Source organism: Lepisma saccharinum, chromosome 9 (genome assembly GCF_977018435.1).
Source record: "Lepisma saccharinum chromosome 9, izLepSacc3.1, whole genome shotgun sequence".
Taxonomy (NCBI): domain Eukaryota; kingdom Metazoa; phylum Arthropoda; class Insecta; order Zygentoma; family Lepismatidae; genus Lepisma; species Lepisma saccharinum.
Genome location: NC_139237.1, coordinates 53,723,829 through 53,741,266, shown reverse-complemented (window position 1 = coordinate 53,741,266; position 17,438 = coordinate 53,723,829). Strand labels below are relative to the sequence as shown.

General features: G+C 37.7%; 1 protein-coding gene across 2 annotated transcripts; it reads right to left on the bottom strand.

Moving 5' to 3' along the window:
• Positions 1-1,750: 1,750 nt before the first annotated feature.
• Positions 1,751-17,393, bottom strand: LOC145992055 (uncharacterized). 2 transcript variants are annotated; one of them, XM_083128216.1, is made up of 4 exons: positions 17,123-17,393; positions 7,144-8,030; positions 4,047-4,172; positions 1,751-2,597 (listed from the first exon to the last, which is right to left on the bottom strand). In XM_083128216.1, exons 2-3 carry the CDS (start codon positions 7,988-7,990, stop codon positions 4,060-4,062), a joined length of 960 nt encoding a protein of 319 aa, XP_082984342.1. In that variant the 5' UTR covers positions 7,991-8,030; positions 17,123-17,393; the 3' UTR covers positions 1,751-2,597; positions 4,047-4,059. The 2 variants fall into 2 exon arrangements, with proteins under 2 accessions (XP_082984342.1, XP_082984341.1); XM_083128215.1 differs by lacking the exon at positions 17,123-17,393 and adding an exon at positions 16,869-17,106.
• Positions 17,394-17,438: the final 45 nt, after the last annotated feature.

Here is a 17,438-nt window from a genome sequence, read left to right as displayed (position 1 = left end):
CTCCTATTTTGAAAGAAAGTTTTCTATGGTTGTAGGAATGTGCCACTGCTGCATACTACATTTTTCATTCACTTTGGTCTATTGATTGAATTGTTGTTTTAAATCTACTTTATGCACAGGAAGGCTAATCGGGACTGGACCTACAGTTTAAAGTGGGATCTGAACCACTATGTGCTTCCACCGGGTATTGAACCCAAGTCCACTATGTATCTTAAAACGAACTGGATGTACATAGTTATGGTCTATTGTAGTGGCCGAATTTTTTCTTCAAAATAATTTATATTTTCTTGCCTGCACAGAGAAGCTTTACAGGTGGGAGGTTCCTGTCCACTAGAGGTTAAGGAAGGACTCTCAGGTTTAACCTCCAAGTAAATGTTCTCGGTACATACACACACACACACACGAAAAAATACCTTTCATCACCTACAAACTAAAATTTATATAGGACTATGTTAATTTAATTAAACGATCTAAAACAAAAGCATTAGTCAAATTAATGTTTATACTAATAATAAGACTGATTTGCCTTTTTTTACTTCGCTTTTTGTGCCACGTTTGGCTAATTTGCGAAGATGGGGTTGGGTGATGACATGATGAAATTGATGAATGGACACACAAACATCCATGCCCAGGCTGGGATTTGAAGCCAGGACCCCCGACGTTTCTACTAATAAATAACCTGCGGTGCAACACCTGGGAGTGCCAGGGTGTACCTACTGACTGCTGGCCTTACTGGCCTGCCGAGATGAGCAATCAGCCAATCAGTTACTGGGTAACGTGTTGTAGGTTTCCGTGACCAGGTTACGCTACTCATTTGTAGCCCCCCCCCCAATTTGCTCACAATGGTGGGTGGTCACCAGTCGCATACACAGGCAGAAATCTCAAGAGAAAAGCAGGGAACTCGAACCTGCATGCATCCCATAGCCGGAGCCCAAAGGATGATGCCTTAGACCACGCAGCCATGATACAGAACAATGATTCTACTATTTTTTTTTTAAAGCTACTCTTACAGTATGAAATAATAATATTGCTGTATCAGAACAAAGATAGTGGCAAGCTCTATTTACTATTTAACTCGCTGACAGGAAAAGATTTTTTAAAAATAATAATACTGGGTGTTAGATAAAATAAATTTTTGTATCCCCTCAATTATTTAAGTAAACTATGGAACTTAATGTTAATAAAACCAGTCCAGAACGATCAAGCAACGCAAATAGTTAGTGTGTGTATGTTTTGTTAAGCTGAGAGTTCATATCCCTGCTGTTAGGTGACATTCAAATCGTCCACATCACTCAGCGTTTTGTGCAATGTTTAGTCCCCAAGATTACCAGACCTTACACCCTGTGACTTCTTTTTGTGGGGTTTCATCAAAAACAGAGTATTCGTCTCACTGATGCCACGTGCTATCGCAGGCCTGAGGGAGCGTATCATCGCAGCAATAGACACTATCGACAGGCCCATGTTGATGCAAGTGTGGCAAGAACTAGACTATTGTGTCGATGTGTGCAGTGTCACCCATGGTGCGCACATTGAACATTTGTAGGTGTAAAAAAAAAAAAAAAAAAAAACAACTTCTAGAGTTCCTCGTTCGTTCTGGACTGGTTTCGTTAACGTAAGTTTAATACTTTACTTGCAATAAATTTTTGTAACCCTCAATTATTTCTGAAAAACCTGGTATGCAGCGACTCCAAATTGATGCAATGATAATTCAGTAAATCAAGAGTTCCATAATTAAAAACAAAATTTTCAATTCTCACACTTTTAATATTGCACACATATTTGTAAAACATTGCAATTATATGGGGTATGAAAATAAAGTACATGTAAAAAATAGCAAAGGGTGACTGGAAATCAGTGAAAATTTGTACAAAAATGTAACATTTCTTTTGTAAATTTCTATTGATCTGAATCTTGCATCAATTTTTTTTCAACATAACATGCTATTCAAGTAATTCAAATGCCAGCACATGCATAATACAATGGAACATACAAAAGGCAACATTTTTTCTTAAGTCTCTGCCATTGGCTGTGAATGCAACACAAACTAAGCCTCTGACTGATTAACAATGATTATGATTTTTTTATTTTCAAGCAAATTTCCTGGTGTTCCTGCTTGCGATTACATGCTTCATGGTTAAGAAATGGTTTAAAATAAGTAATATGTGAGGAAAAAAGAAAATACGATAATACTGCAATTTTAAACATAGAATGCAAATGTCAAATGTGTATGGTAAAATCCTGCATAGCACAATGAACCAATGTTACAACAACACCACTTTAATGTTCACTAAACCAATCTTAAATTATCACTATTTTAGTGTTCACAGTCACAAAAAATGTGAGTTTAGTGACATGACACGGCATTTATTTCATTAAAGAGCAGATTTATCACTATGTATTAATTCACTCACACATGCAAATGCTCATCTAGAGAAAAAAGTTAATAGATGAAACATTTCTTTGCAAACACACTGGTAGAGGAATCATATCAAAGGCTTCTTCAGATTCAAATCACAATATTCCACTTCTGGTAATTAACATTTCTTCTATTCATCAATGGAATGCTTGCTTTTAAATATTTATCATAATTCTTTAACCTGTAAAGAAATGAATGAATTCGTTAATATTGAACACATCATCACAACTTTTTGAATGATAACTCAGTGGCCCTTCGGTCTAAGGTGTTGTGCTTTGGGCTCTGACTGCAGGATGGCATGGGTTCGAGTACACCTGGGTTCTCGGCCTGTGTATATGACGGGTTCTCGGCCTGTGTATATGACATGTGGCCACCCACCATCGTGAGGGAATTGGGGAGCTACGAGTGAGTAGGGTAACCCAGTCTTGCCAATCTCATATAATGGTGGGGGTTTGACATGCTGACCCCACATCACCGTATCACTGGTCGAAGATCTCCACACCTCTAGGTAGGATTGTGGAAGGGAGACTGGCAGTTGGGTTATTTTATATAAAATATAAATATATATATATATATATATATATAAATCAAAGAAGGAGAAAGGAAACATTCACCTGACAGTGGAAAAATTCGGAATTTTTGCTAACTTAGTAGGACCCTCGGTGTGAGAAGAAAGAGGCGGAACCAGAAGTTAAGGTCCTGCAGAGTTGCCAGGTCCCCATCGAAGAAGAAGCTGTGCATAGAACGAAAAAAAACCACTCTTTCGTCACCAGGCTCGTCACGTTGCTAACAGCTGAGTGACTACTGGGGAAAAAAATCATGCCCAAAATTCCCATACCCACAGAAAGAAACAGTCATTGGTGCACACGTCATGAAGAAATTTGGAAATTATCGTTTAAATCGAAGAGGATTACTTAAATAATTGGTAACACACTTAACGTAAAAATTACAAACAATAAGTTGCTGACCAAGGCAGTTTATTAAGATAAAAACACGTAACACGTAACGGCCGATTAGCGTTGCACCTAGTGTTCCAGTTATAAATAGTCCAATGGCAATAATGGAGCTATGCTATATAGCATTATTTGAAAGCATGCGCTACAGATACAAAAGAGCTCAGAGTGAACACAACATTTTATTTTGCAATGTGCAATAAAGTTGTTTTAATTGAATTTCGATATTACTTCACAAAACTTGAGACTCTGGTGACAGTTGCAAATTTTGATTATTATTCAATCATCGTTAAAAACAACTAATGTTATCTGTTGTGACAACTGGGGTACACTGGAATTGTAGAGCTGATACATAGCTGGGTTCTAGAGGAGTGGGAAGCATTATAAAATATTTATAATTACAATTTTAAAAGTTGTTCTAAGACAAAAATAGTAATTGGGGCCATTTAAAGTGGATATGCATGTACCATTCCCAGAGTTCCTTGCTGCCTTCATTTGAAAATTTTGATTTTCTCAATTTCGGGAGGGGCTGTAGCCCTCATCAGTCCCCCTGCGTACACAATGTCTTTTTAAGATACACATTAGATATCTGCTTAGAAATTCACTTGATTTTTACTCTTAAAAGCTTTCTGCTGTCCCATACATATATCAAGACCAAAGAGAAGTGAACTACTTACCTGTTAAATAAAATTAGAGTACATCTTCAAGGAATTCATCATCGGCATAAACCGAAATTTGAGAAGCCACCCACTTTGTAGGGAAGTTATTTGGAGCTCCAGCAGCAATAAACCGTATCCTGTCACCTGGAGAAAAAGAAACATATTACTCTCTCTGGAACATAGTAGTATGAAATTTTCAATATAAAATATATATCCAGCATACATAATAATTTTGCTATCAAGTCTCACTGCTTATCTTCTATGATCACACAGATATTGTACGTACATCATGCCCTGTAATTTCAATGTATATATTCTTGTCTGTGGATGGCATTCCATGCTGTAGTTGATGGATACATATTCAGTTTCATTACATCTATGTCTTCCACTAAGACATTCAGAATTGGAGGTCTCCAGTCGTGATCTATATCCATAGCGAAACTGATGGATGAACAGTTCAGGTGATGGGCAGATTTTATAATGTGAAAATACTTGAACTGATATGCCCTAAATACAGAGCATCATAGGAATCCATGGAGGACAGAAAGTAAGAGTTACAAGTAACTTCATGTTACGTACATTAGGAAAGTACTTTAACTGCTACTTTGTGTGCTGCATGTGTAATGGGACTAGGTTGGTACAGATGGAGTGCAATAAACTTGAAATAATATTACAAATAAATTGCAATGTGAGATTTACACTCTCAAAGATATTTCTTTTAAGATTGACAAAAGCCACGATTTTTAAATATTTGTGAAATGAAAATCAATTTTGTTTTTCAATTATAATTAAAGTATTACTTAATGAAGAATCATCTTAACCCGGCAACGCCCATGGCCAACATGTTACCGTGACGCTAACACCTCCATTTTTTAAAATTTCGTTGTTTTTTTTTGGTTCTCAATATCATTTTTTTTTTGTTCGTTATGTGAATATTTTCTTCTCACATCCAGTGTACTGTGGCCCAGTTTTGTTGTCAATTTTGACAGCTGATACTTCACTGTTGCTGACATGATCAAATTATGCCAGGCTGCTTCTCACCAATCTGGACAAAGAATATCACTCTGCTCTTCACGTACAATTTTAGTCTGTATTATCCATTAACCATGGCAATATATGAATATTAACCATCTTGAATAAAGTCACTTAAACGCAGTTCACGAAAACAAAATATAAACAAATGAAAAAAATAATCTTGTGGTTGGTCATGTTAGTCATTCGACAATTTGTTGACAGGATCACAGCATATCTCCTAATAAGGGAATGGAACACTCCCCCCTATTATATTTTCACACTCATAACAAAACAAAAGACAGCTAAAAGCAGATAAATTTCAATGTTAGCGCTAACATGTCAACCAATGGCAGGTTAATTACGAGGTTCATTCAAGGAAAAAGTTTCCCTATGTTGCAAAAAAAATATTTCTTAAATAGCATGGTGCTTTCTCTTATCAACATAATTTCCAAGGCAACACAAGCATTTGTCCCATCATTGCACAAATTTTTGAAAGCCATCTGCAAAAAATTCAGGGTCCAAGGAACGAAGGACACTTTTCACGGCTGTCTGAACCTCCAAATCAGTGTGAAAACGTTCATTTGAATTCTGGAGTGTAGTGATGAACAAAGCTCTCATCCTGAGTCACAATACGGCAGAGTAAGTTGTTCCCTTCATTGTGGTACCGGGTCAGAGAATACAGGCAACATGTCATACGCATCGTGAGATGTTCTGCAGTGAGTTGTCGTGGGACCCAACGTGATGAAACCTTCACGTATCCCAATTTTTCGTGGATGATTTTGTGTGCAGTCCCGGCGGAAATGTTCAAATCAGCGGCTGCTTCACAAACCTTGATTCGACGGTTGGCCAAAACCAGTGCATCCACTTTGTCAACCAATGTTGCGTCACTGACTACAGATGGGCCACCGGGCCGATCTTCATCGAATATGCTTGTTCGTCCCAGAAAACGATTTGCACCACCTTCGTACTATTTGCACTGACATTACAGAGTCTCCATAAACAACAACTAGCTTCCTGTGGATGTCGATAGGAGCAAGACCATTTGCCCACTCATACCGGATCACAGAATGAATCTCTTCTTTACTCCACACCGCCAAAACACGTTGTTCCACCATGACTCGCTCGCTACTACTTATGGCCAGGACAAGTTTCTCACTGAATGACTCACGCTAATCACGTGCCGCACGAACATTGCATTGTGTGTAAATGTAGAGGAAAGGCGAAAGAACACATTGCTAGTTTCATTTCATTTATCGTGCTCGAACTTTCTCTAAAAAAAAGGGAAACTTTTTCCTTGAACAAACCTCGTATAATTTGCATATTTATAATAAAGTTTCACGGAGGAAAGTACTACAGTTCATGAATGTTTTCAGCAAGATTTTTAGAATTTGGAATATCATGACAGTTGTTTGAAAGAAGAAGAAATTTCGAAAAAGGCTTTGCATCCAGCTGAGTCACAAAATTGATACGTAATAACAGGATATTGTCCCCACCCACAAAATTATGTTTATCATTCATTACAATTCTCTAATAATTACTATTAACAGTCATGCTTCGTGATGCAGTATAACTTCCATACAATGTTGTTTGATTAATTCCATGAAATTTTCATCACCTCCTCCCCCCCCCCCAAAGTTTCCCGAAAGAAAACCTGCATTCAGAAACCTCCATTAAGGTGGCACTTCTGATCTACACCAAACCATTGCTTTCATCTAATTAGCATTTGTTTTTATCCATTTCATTCTTGGTTAACATGAAAACAAAATAAAACCAAATTAACTTTGATTATTACGCCTGGGTTAACCACCTAACTTTGATGTGTGCTTCTTAACTTATTCACAATACTGGCAGTTAATGCTTATTATAGTGTATTTTATGATGTTGGTGCACATTTTTTATGTTCTTTCTCACAAACATTACTGTTCTCTTGCCTGAATATGGGTGTAATTTTCAGTGCCCATGAATCTGCATTGAACTTATGACAAATATATACCAAAAAAAAAAAGTTTTGAATGGCCTATGTTACACAGAATATTAACATTGATAAGATAAACGTTATTACTGGAACTTAAATATGCATGCGTACAGAATAAACACTTACCTTCTTTAAATATCTTCATTAGATTGAAAGTTGACAGGTTCAATTTAAACAAGAAGCATGAACTCCTGTGGAATAAAATTGTCTGCCAATGGTTCTTTTTAACAGGTCCCATTGCAATTCCAAATTCCTCGCTTAAGATCGACATGATTTGTCCCTTTCCTCGGATGAAGACAGAACGTGGATTTAATGCAATATGCCTTATAACAGCCAAGTGATTTTCCAAACTCAACTCCTTAAGATTGTTTTCATCATCGTAATCAATCTGTGGTTTCTTCCCTTTCCATGCCATGGTTGCAAACCACTCACAATTATTTTCATTCTCCTTTGGCTCACAGGGAATTGCATCAAACTGAACAGTTTCTTCTAGGGTTAAAAAATTTTCAAGTTTCTGCTTGGTATTTAGACGTTTACCAAAGTTAAAATACTTGCTTGCTTGGAACCTAACATTATGCTCGCGTCCACTAGCATCTGTATATGTTATGATTCCATGACGATGAGCTACTTCGGTAACCTTGCCTGATGAGTTTATTATTCCAGAAATATAATTAATTGGTCCAGTGTCAATAACTTCTTGCTTCCATGCTTTTGTTATAAACCACCCACATTTGTCTGCTTTAGTTTCATCAAATCCATGGCAATCAAACATTAGCACATCACCTTCGCCAACATATTCATATATCATATGCTGTTCTGCTACATGTTTTCCATCAATGACCAACTTTTCAGCTTTTAACAGAGCACGTTCCTGTTTGTCTTTGTAAGTAAATGATACTATGGCTTTGAAAGGAGGGTGCATTTCTATTACCTTTCCTCGCATAGCATGCAAATAATGAATCTGTTGCTGCATTGTTCCTTGGCTATAAACTACTTTTAGAAACACTCAAAATCTAAAATGAAAGAGAAAAATAATTAAATTGAATTTTAGAATTTCATTTCATAACATACACAATTATCTTGATATTCAAAAATTCTGGATATTTATCATGATCATAATAACTATGCCACTTAAAATTTTCATCCAAAATACTGCCTATTCAAAAAAAAAGAAATAAACAATTACTTCTAATAAAAATATGTTGACATACATAAAATAATCCTACCAAATAATATTTAAGTATAGGCTACTTGTAGACATTAATTTCGATAGCATCCTAGTAGCAATACTCAGATATCAACTTTCAACGTTTAAGCAGGCACCTTATCATTCTCAAATATGATTTGAAATAGTTCTCCAGAAACTTCGACCATAACCAGTGGTGAACCACATTTACAGTTGGTAAACCAACTTGTTTAACATATTTTTATACATTTAGCTATAATATAAAGGTAATTGCTCATCATACAAGGTGGCATTGAGCCCACTGACACATTTCAAATAGTCATAGATAACATATGAAAACAAGGAAAAGTAAGTGAAACAGTCTACAAATAAATCTAAGTATGCTATTTATTTTTTACGGATTACAAGCTTATTTTTTTTAAAACTACATCAGGCAGATGGCCTCCATTTACATAAGTTTGTCAGGAAGTTGCCGTACATCCTCATCAATAGCCACAATGACTTCTTTGAGTTTTTAATAGTCATGATACGTTTCTTCAAATTTCTTCACCTGTTGAGTGTCAGTTTCCAGAAAGCCCCGCACTACATTGTCTAACTGGCTGAACTCCACCCTGGCCCGAATTATCCTAAATTCATCAGTTCTTGCACGGTGTCTGGTTAAGTAACAGACACACAAAGACGATATATACATACATTTAATGTATATAATACACATATACGAAGGACTATACAATAACTAAACAATATACACGAAGGACTGTCTATTCGGCTGTAGACTGTCTCTACAGCGCACTTGTAACCACGCGCGTGTGTCACGGTTCCTCTCACGACGACTCTCTGATGACGACTGTTCTCTTCTCGTGGCAATGCCCAAGCAAAGAGCCTGGCTCACCTCTCGAGACGTTCCCGAATTTACCACCTCTCGGGACGTTCCCGAATTTACTTGTGGGTTTAAGTTCCCGTAATCAAGCATGCGGTAGGTTCCGCACTTTCTTACTCCCACACACTTCACACATTATATAAAAAAATTGAAAACAAGATAAAAACAAAAAAATTGCAGAACATTTCCAAGGAAACTATAATAAGTTTAAAGCTAGTTGTAACAATAAGGATGAGATGTGGGATGGAATAAAAAGCTGCTTACAGAAGGCAGTGGATGAAACAATAGGCTACAGGGAAAGGAAAAGTGCAAAGAAACCATGGATTACTGAAAGTATGCTGGAAAAAATGGAGGAACGGAGAAAATGGAAGAATGTAAATACAGAAGAGGGAAGACATAATTACAAGATACTGAATAACCAGCTAAGAAGAGAAACTGACAGGGCAAAAGAACAATGGATGAAACAAAAATGTGAAGAAATTGAAGAACTGGAAAAAAGAGGAAGGTATAACTTGATGTATCGTGAAGTAAACTGCTCGGGCTTCCAAAAGAAGAAATGGAAAACAATGTGGATGATAGAAGACGAGGAAGGATGTGAAATCACAGACAAAAAAGGAATATCGAATGTGTGGGGGAAAGTACGTTGAAGAGCTCTACCAGAAAGAGAATCGCCCAGACAGTCTGAATGTAGAAAATGAAGACGACGTGCCTGACGATGAGAAAGGATACTATATCCTGAATGAAGAATTTGAGCAAGCACTCAAAGAAATGAGGAATGGGAAAGCAACGGGCACTGATGAAATTCCTGTTGAACTTATCAAATGCCTGGCAGATGGAAAAAGAGAAATACTGCACTTATGCAATGAAATCTATGAGAAAGGGGATTGGCCACAAGATTTCACGGAGACTGTTTTGGTGCCTCTGCAGAAGAAAAGCAATGCCAGAAAATGTTCTGAGTACAGGACAATCAGCTTGATATCTCACTCGGCAAAAATTCTTCTAAGAATTCTGAACAGACGCCTATACTCGAAGGTCAGTGGCGAGTTAGAGGAAGAACAGTTTGGTTTCAGGAAAGGAAGAGGTACAAGGGATGCAATTGGTTTACTGAGGACCATTGGGGAAAGATATTTAGAGAAAGGAAAGGAGGTGTTTGTAGTATTTGTAGACCTGGAGAAAGCCTTTGATAGAGTGAATTGGGTTAAACTTTTAGAAATTCTGAAGAAAATTGGTGTAGATTGGAAAGAGAGAAGACTTCTAAGCAACTTATACATGAATCAACGAGTTAAAGTGAGAACAGGAGACGAAATGACAGAAGGCTGTGAAATTGGAAGAGGAGTACGACAAGGATGCTGCCTATCGCCTACTTTGTTTAATATTTATTTAGAAGATATAGTGAAAACTTGTTTCCAGGGCACAGGAGGTGTCAAATTAGGAGGAAGAAGAATAAACTGCATAAGATTTGCTGATGACATGGCATTATTCGCTGAGGATGAAATAACCATAAATAGTATGTTAGAAGAGTTAAACAGCAGCTGTGAGCAGTATGGGATGAAGATTAATGTAAAGAAGACAAAGGCAATGGTTATAGGACGGAAACCAAGGAATATTAATGTGAGAGCAAACAGTGAAAGAATCCAGCAAGTGGATAGCTTCAAGTACCTCGGATGCACTATAAGCAGTGACATGAGCTGCAACCAAGAAGTGAAAATGAGAATCGCAATAGCAAAAGAAGCTTTCAATAGAAGAAAAAATGTTTTTTGTGGACCCATGGACATAGGTCTAAGGAAGAGATTAGTGAAATGTTTTGTGTGGAGTGTAGCACTATATGGTGCAGAAACCTGGACGTTGAGAAGAAATGAAGAGAAACGACTCGAAGCTTTTGAAATGTGGACATGGCGAAAAATGGAGCGTGTAAAATGGACGGACAAGGTAAGAAACGAAGCCGTACTGAAAAGAGTTGGTGAAAAAAGATCTATACTGGAGACCATCAAGAAGAGGAAAAGAAACTGGTTAGGACACTGTCTAAGAAGAAACTGCCTGCTAAGAGATGCCTTGGAGGGAATGGTTGAAGGAAGAAAAGTCCGTGGAAGAAAGAGATATCAGCTTATGGATGATATTAAATTAACTGGGTCGTATGCTATTACGAAGCGTAAGGCAGAGAACAGGGAAAGCTGGAGATTGCAGTGAAAAACCTGCCAATTAGGCAGAAAACAATGAATGAATGAATGAATATACATTGTTCACCGAACATCACCCAAGCCCCTATGGGGCTCAAGTTCCTTTGTTTTATTGCGATTTCATCATGCTACGAATGCAATTTTTACATGGTTCGATTTCGATGTACGTCTGTTAACACATACTGCGGAGTTTTAGAGATTACTTAAGATTTTGTTCAATATATGCTTCGTGGTTAGGTTAGGCAGGTTAGGTTTGGTTCCCTTAGCATTAAAAAAAAAAAGTCCCTAAATGCATTCTACTAAGGTTCCGATTTACTTCTACGATATTTACTGTCACTTGTCGACGGAGAATATCTTGTTCATGAGAAGTGCGTAAGGTAATTTTCAAGTTGTTTTTTTTTCCAACATAATTTTTTTTTCGAGTCCAAACAGTGCTCATTACTCTAAGCAATATTCAAATTTTGTGTGACAATGATTTCCAAAATTCTACAATAATTAGTCTTTGTGCTAGGAGAAATCATAAAACAACCTGAACCATTACCTAATATGGCATTCCGAGACAGAAAATGTTCATGTTGACCAACATTGAACTGTTGTCTATAGACACACTCAATTTCTGTCACAGACTTAGTTTTGTAATAACACAGGTAACACATTGTTGCATTTTCGAATGCTGAATTGCAACTGACACGGTATTTGAATTTGAAAGGTCAGTCTGCTCCATGCCACCCTGTATATTATGCAACTACTAAAACAAGTTACTAAACCATAATTTAAGTAAATTATTTGAAGTTCAAGAAGAACTTCAAGACTGAAGACGTTTTCTCAGGCAATCAGCCAGGTGATTTCTGGATAAGCTTTCGAGAGATAATGTCAACCTCATCTTCAGGGATTGAAGTGCAGAGATATGTTAGGGTGAAGCTATATGTATTTGATGTGGGAGGGGTCCAGTGTACATGGTGGGCCAATCAGGTGACTGATTGCCCGAGAAAACCTCTTCAATATTCGCTGCCAGTAAAGCTTCAAGAATAACTTCAAGACTTTGGTTTATGTACACTATTGACGACCAGGTTTCCCTCCCGATTGTACACATGGAGGGTGCCTCCAGGTGTCAGTTCCACTGCTGCACTCATGGTTGGCAGTAGAAGACTTCTTGTTTCTTCCTGCTTTCTGTGCCATTCTTGGCAGAGGCAGTGTTACTACATGAAGGGAAATTTCTCTTAATCTAGATTCAATTTTAGGTAAAAAGAGAGATTTTATGAAAAATAAAGACATTTATGGAAAAACTGAAGTTAAGAATTTCTAGTCTTGCCTTATGTCGAATACCACTTTTAGCTGGATTCTATTCCAAGGATTTAATTTTGGAGATATTAAGTATGCTTCGTTTTACTAGCACGTCTGCATTGGTGATTTATGTCTAACATCTAAATAATTTAGATGGGTTATATAATAAATATAAGCAATAAATAAGAATTTCTGCAGTAAACCAGGTGAAATTTTCAGAATACACCACTAACTGTAACATATGTTAATATATGGAACACACTGTGGTTGAAAGAGCCAGGTAAAAACAGTATGAAGTAGGAGTATCCACGTACTGAAACCAACCAGTTACAAGGTGATTTGTGGTCTGCATGACAAATCGCCAGCCATTGTTGTAGGTTTTCTATGACAGGGTTCTCATCTGTAGAACTCCCAATTTACCCACGGGGGTGGATGGCAACACAGGCCAAAATCTCAGGAGAAAAGTTGTTATGCTTTGCCCAGGATACTCGACCCTGCATGCATTCTGTAGTCGGAGCCCAATGCTTGGTGCAGGACCATTGGTGAATTTTGTTGGGACAAAATTATGAAAGCATTGTCTTCAGTTATTATTCCCTCAAAAATATATAAATAAAAAAAAATATTCTTCCCACTGGGTGAAAATAGTATAAAAAAATATTGCCAGAAAATAAGCATGACATGAAAGAAGAAACGAGTGGAGGGAAGATACATACGTGGGATAAGAGTATAGTATGCTGAACTTCGACCAGAATCTGGGATAAGAGTATGGTATGCTGAAGTTCCCCCAGAATCTATCTTTCCATTTCAGATATTTGTTACTTCGTGACAATTAGGATGAAACAAATAGGGTACCAGTTTCATAGATCGGAGACACATTAAAATTGGATATTTTGTGTTTCGCATGGTTCGTACTTACCAATTGTGTATTGCAGAACATAGTTCAAGGTGCCATTATGCTTTTTACACGAAAAAAAACAACACAATTTTTCACATAGAGAGTAATTTCTTTGACTCCTATTTTCGCTTCCATAACACAGAATATGGCAGGCAAATCTTGACTACCATAGTGGGCATGCAGTGTTTCCAACATCCTTCACCGAAAAATACCTACTATTGTGTTCGTCACTTGTGCAAATTGTACATTATGTACAGGTAGCGGATAGCCCCACGAACCATACACGGATAGCACCACAAACCATTCACGGATAGCCCCACGAACCATTTCCGATAAGGTTAGGTTTGGTTACGTTAGGCAAGCATAGTAAAAAAAGGGGGGGTTGAAACAATGACAGGGGCTTACGTCATCAAACGTACGCATCAGGGCAAGCAAATGAAAGCAATGGCAATTGTGCGTCGGTGAGATATTTCTCTTGAAAAATACATGATTTCATGGTCAAATATATTCCACGATGAAAGAAAATACCTCGACGAACCTTGTAAACCTTGGAAAAACTCATTTCCGTAAGTCGTTTCGGTACTATTATCGTATGAGGGAAACACCTACGAATCATATATTTCGGACTTCTTTACATCGCTAACGTGTTATTTTCGAATGCGGAACATTTCTTAAGGTGAAATAATGCATTTCTAACTAATGTCTGCTTCTTCTATTTACAAGTACTTACTGTTACTTGTTGTTTCGAATCTGTAACACATTATGGCCGTGATAGCGTACTGGTTTAGGGAGCGTTCTGAGAATGTTTTGTCGATTTATGCAGTGTTGCAACCTCGTTCACCGGAAAATATCTACTTTCGTGCCTGGATTTGAAATTATGCTAATACGTCGCAAACCATTGACGTTAGCCCCCCAAAAAATTCCGTAAGGTTAGGTTAGGCAAGCATAGTTAAAAAAAATAATTCAAAATACTCGACACGTCATGTTCTAGTGAAAACACGGCGAGGCTGAAACACTGGCTACGGGGTTGCATCATCTTAACACACGGAACATTGCACTCTCGTGCAGAAAGCAAATGGCAGGAGCAGAAACAGCGTGTCAGACAGAGATTTTCGCAGAAAACAACACGCATTCACATTAAAATGGATCAAATCTACATTCAGGAACTTCCACAACGCTACAGAAAATGATTTTCGTAAGTACTTTCTCCTGTAAATTTGAAGGAATCAGTTTTCCTCATACGATAATGTTACCGTAGTTTCTTGTGTAAAATTGAAGAAATTGTTTCCGATGTATGAAACTGTTACCAAAAAATACAATGACTTGCCGAGGGTTCGAATGGAGACCTTCGCCACAGATGCAGGTATTGCAACAGTGACGTTGTCATCATAGATACAAGTTTATATTTCTCATTATTACCAGCCCTGGCCCAAAACCATGGTAACGGTTGAAGTTTTTGCTTGCGATGACGTGTGACCGGCCAAGTGAATCCATCACTTCAATGTAAAGTCACGTGAAATGACAAAACGACAGTGTTGCAGTATGCAGATATTAAACACCAGAACAAGAACAATGTCTAGATGAGGATGTGTACTACAGGCTGTGGAAAAGGAGATGTGATAGCCACTAACGCCGTCAAACGGTTGGGCGGGAACTTTAAGTCACATACCATGAAGAAGTGATAGGATCTGAGCTGATTATGTCCTTTGCGATTAGTCGCTTCATTAAATGATTTACTAAATCTCATCAATTTACATTGTCGAGTTTATTATTTGTGTTCTTTTTGGTTTAGGTTCAATATCTTCTCCATAGAGAAAGTTATGCTCATTTCTTTGTTTTTCCTTGACCCTGTACATCCAGGGCCAAGGAAGTCAGTAATAAGGTGTGTTATATACAGTGTACACCAGGGCCGGCGCTAGTAATTTTGCCGCCCTGGGAGGTAGCGGCAGATGCCGCTCCGTCTCGAACCCCCCCCCCCCTCCTCCCGTCATTACGTAGCAACGGTAAATTGAAAATTAATATATTCCTAAGTAAAACATCAAACTATAAAATAAATAATTTTATTATACTATTAACCAAAAAGTTGTATTAATCATTTTACACATCGGTAAGAAGCCACACTTGGTTTCTACTGCAGAAATTAAAGACTACACATCGAAAGGTGGAAAAAATCTGCCCTTGCATGTTGACCTGAGACTGCAGTGGCGTTCCCTGGATTTTCGAAAGGGAGGGGTTACGTACACTATTTTTGGTAGTCATCCCTCATTTTGCCATCTTTTGCTACATTTGACGTTCTTTCTTTTTAGGAATACTGGGCCAACGGGAAGGGTTATAACCCCCACCAACTTACCATTGGGCATGCCACTGCCTGTGAGAATGAAATATTACTTTATGCCAAGTTTGCGTGAAAGCAAAGTTGTACAATATTACATTTCATGTTAGGCAGACTTTTATATATTCGCGGAAACATGTTGGGCACTGAAGAAAAAAATACAAGTGCATAGCGTAGTGTAAATATAGCGTACATAAATGCTCATTTGAACTTTTCTTTTCTGGTATACACAGTACATTATGATCAACGTACTTGGAAGATGTATCTTGTAATAAATAATAATAACAAGTGGTGTGCGGTATCTAGAAAAGTCGGGACCGGGATCGGAAAGAAAAATTCTGTCCCGATCCCAACTTCAGCAAATGACTTCCCTACTTTTCTGGATCCCGAGCAGTCGGGAAATACCGAATGGTCATTTCAAAACGGTATTAATTCTTTTCTTTTCTACATTGCAAGTGCAAGGAACTTATCGGAAATTGTTAGTTTTCATTCCAGAAATACAAAGACAATCACTTAAGGTGAAAATGACGTGTAGAATTTGAAATTTACAGAGTGTCGGAAAATTTCGGAAATTTCCCGTCCCGAAAATTTCCCGACTAGTCGAGAAATTGCGAATATTTCCCGTCCCGAATGACGGGATTTAAAAAAAAAATCCCCTGTCCCGCATAACAATAAGTACCTATCGATATTTATTTTCAATTTGTCGAAAGCCACAAAATGTAAATGGGTGGAAATGCTCATTTGTGTACTCGATTTCGTGTGTTCAGTTTCTGGTATGGTTTTCCTATCTGCATAGTGCAACACTAGCGCATAGATTTGGAATTTATTTCATTGATAAATTCACTTCTTACCGTCGTTTCGTCATCACGAGTAAACAACGGATTGGCCCAACCTTTACTTTTAATAACCTTGATTATTACAGTACCCATCGAAGAAACACAGTTTGTTACTACGCCAAGGGGGTTGCGGGTACGATTCTTCCTTTATCAATATCATCATATCATTAATCAACCTTATATTCGCGATTACCCAAAAGTGGCAGAAAACTACGAAACTTAACGAAATCAATCAATCAAATCGAACAATTATATACTTACTTCAACCGTGAACATTGACCACACGACGGTTGTAACCAAGGTACATAGAAGGTTCTAACGTAAACACACAGATTGCGTAAACAAGCACCTTTTCACGTGCAAAATCAGTAGTAGTGTTGCCAACCTCTTCAGTAGACCTGTACACACACGGACCGTATTTTAGCATGGAAGCATTGATACAAAAAGTATACACGGAAAGAGCGCTAAGTCCAAATATTACCGTTAAAATTTTAGCTAGCATAAATGCTACCTACGTAAATGTTTCCAAAAATTCGGTTGGTATTTAGTATTTACGATTGCGATGCGAAGCGAGTATTAATAATATGTACAGCACGAAAGGTATGCCGAGTTACACGAGGGCCATTTTCCTTGACATTTCTGTGTATATAGTGAAGAAACTTATAGCATTTGATGCCGTAGCAAAGCATTTCAGCGTTCTGGCTCAACTGCTCCCGAAGAGCAAACCTTTCTTGCCTTCACCCTACCATAACTTCAGATTTTTAAATTGCAATTTTTCTTATCGGAAGGTTGGCAACGCTTCTGCGGTAGATAAAGTGCAAGGCGGTGCAA

What these genes read in the sequence shown, in the direction of transcription:
- LOC145992055 (XM_083128216.1), bottom strand. Translation starts at nt 7,990, where the DNA reads ATGCAGCAACAGATTCATTATTTGCATGCTATGCGAGGAAAGGTAATA. An exon ending in AATGAAGATATTTAAAGAAG is followed by an intron (nt 4,173 to 7,143) that starts GTAAGTGTTTAT and finishes CTTTTTCTCCAG; the next exon opens with GTGACAGGATACGGTTTATT.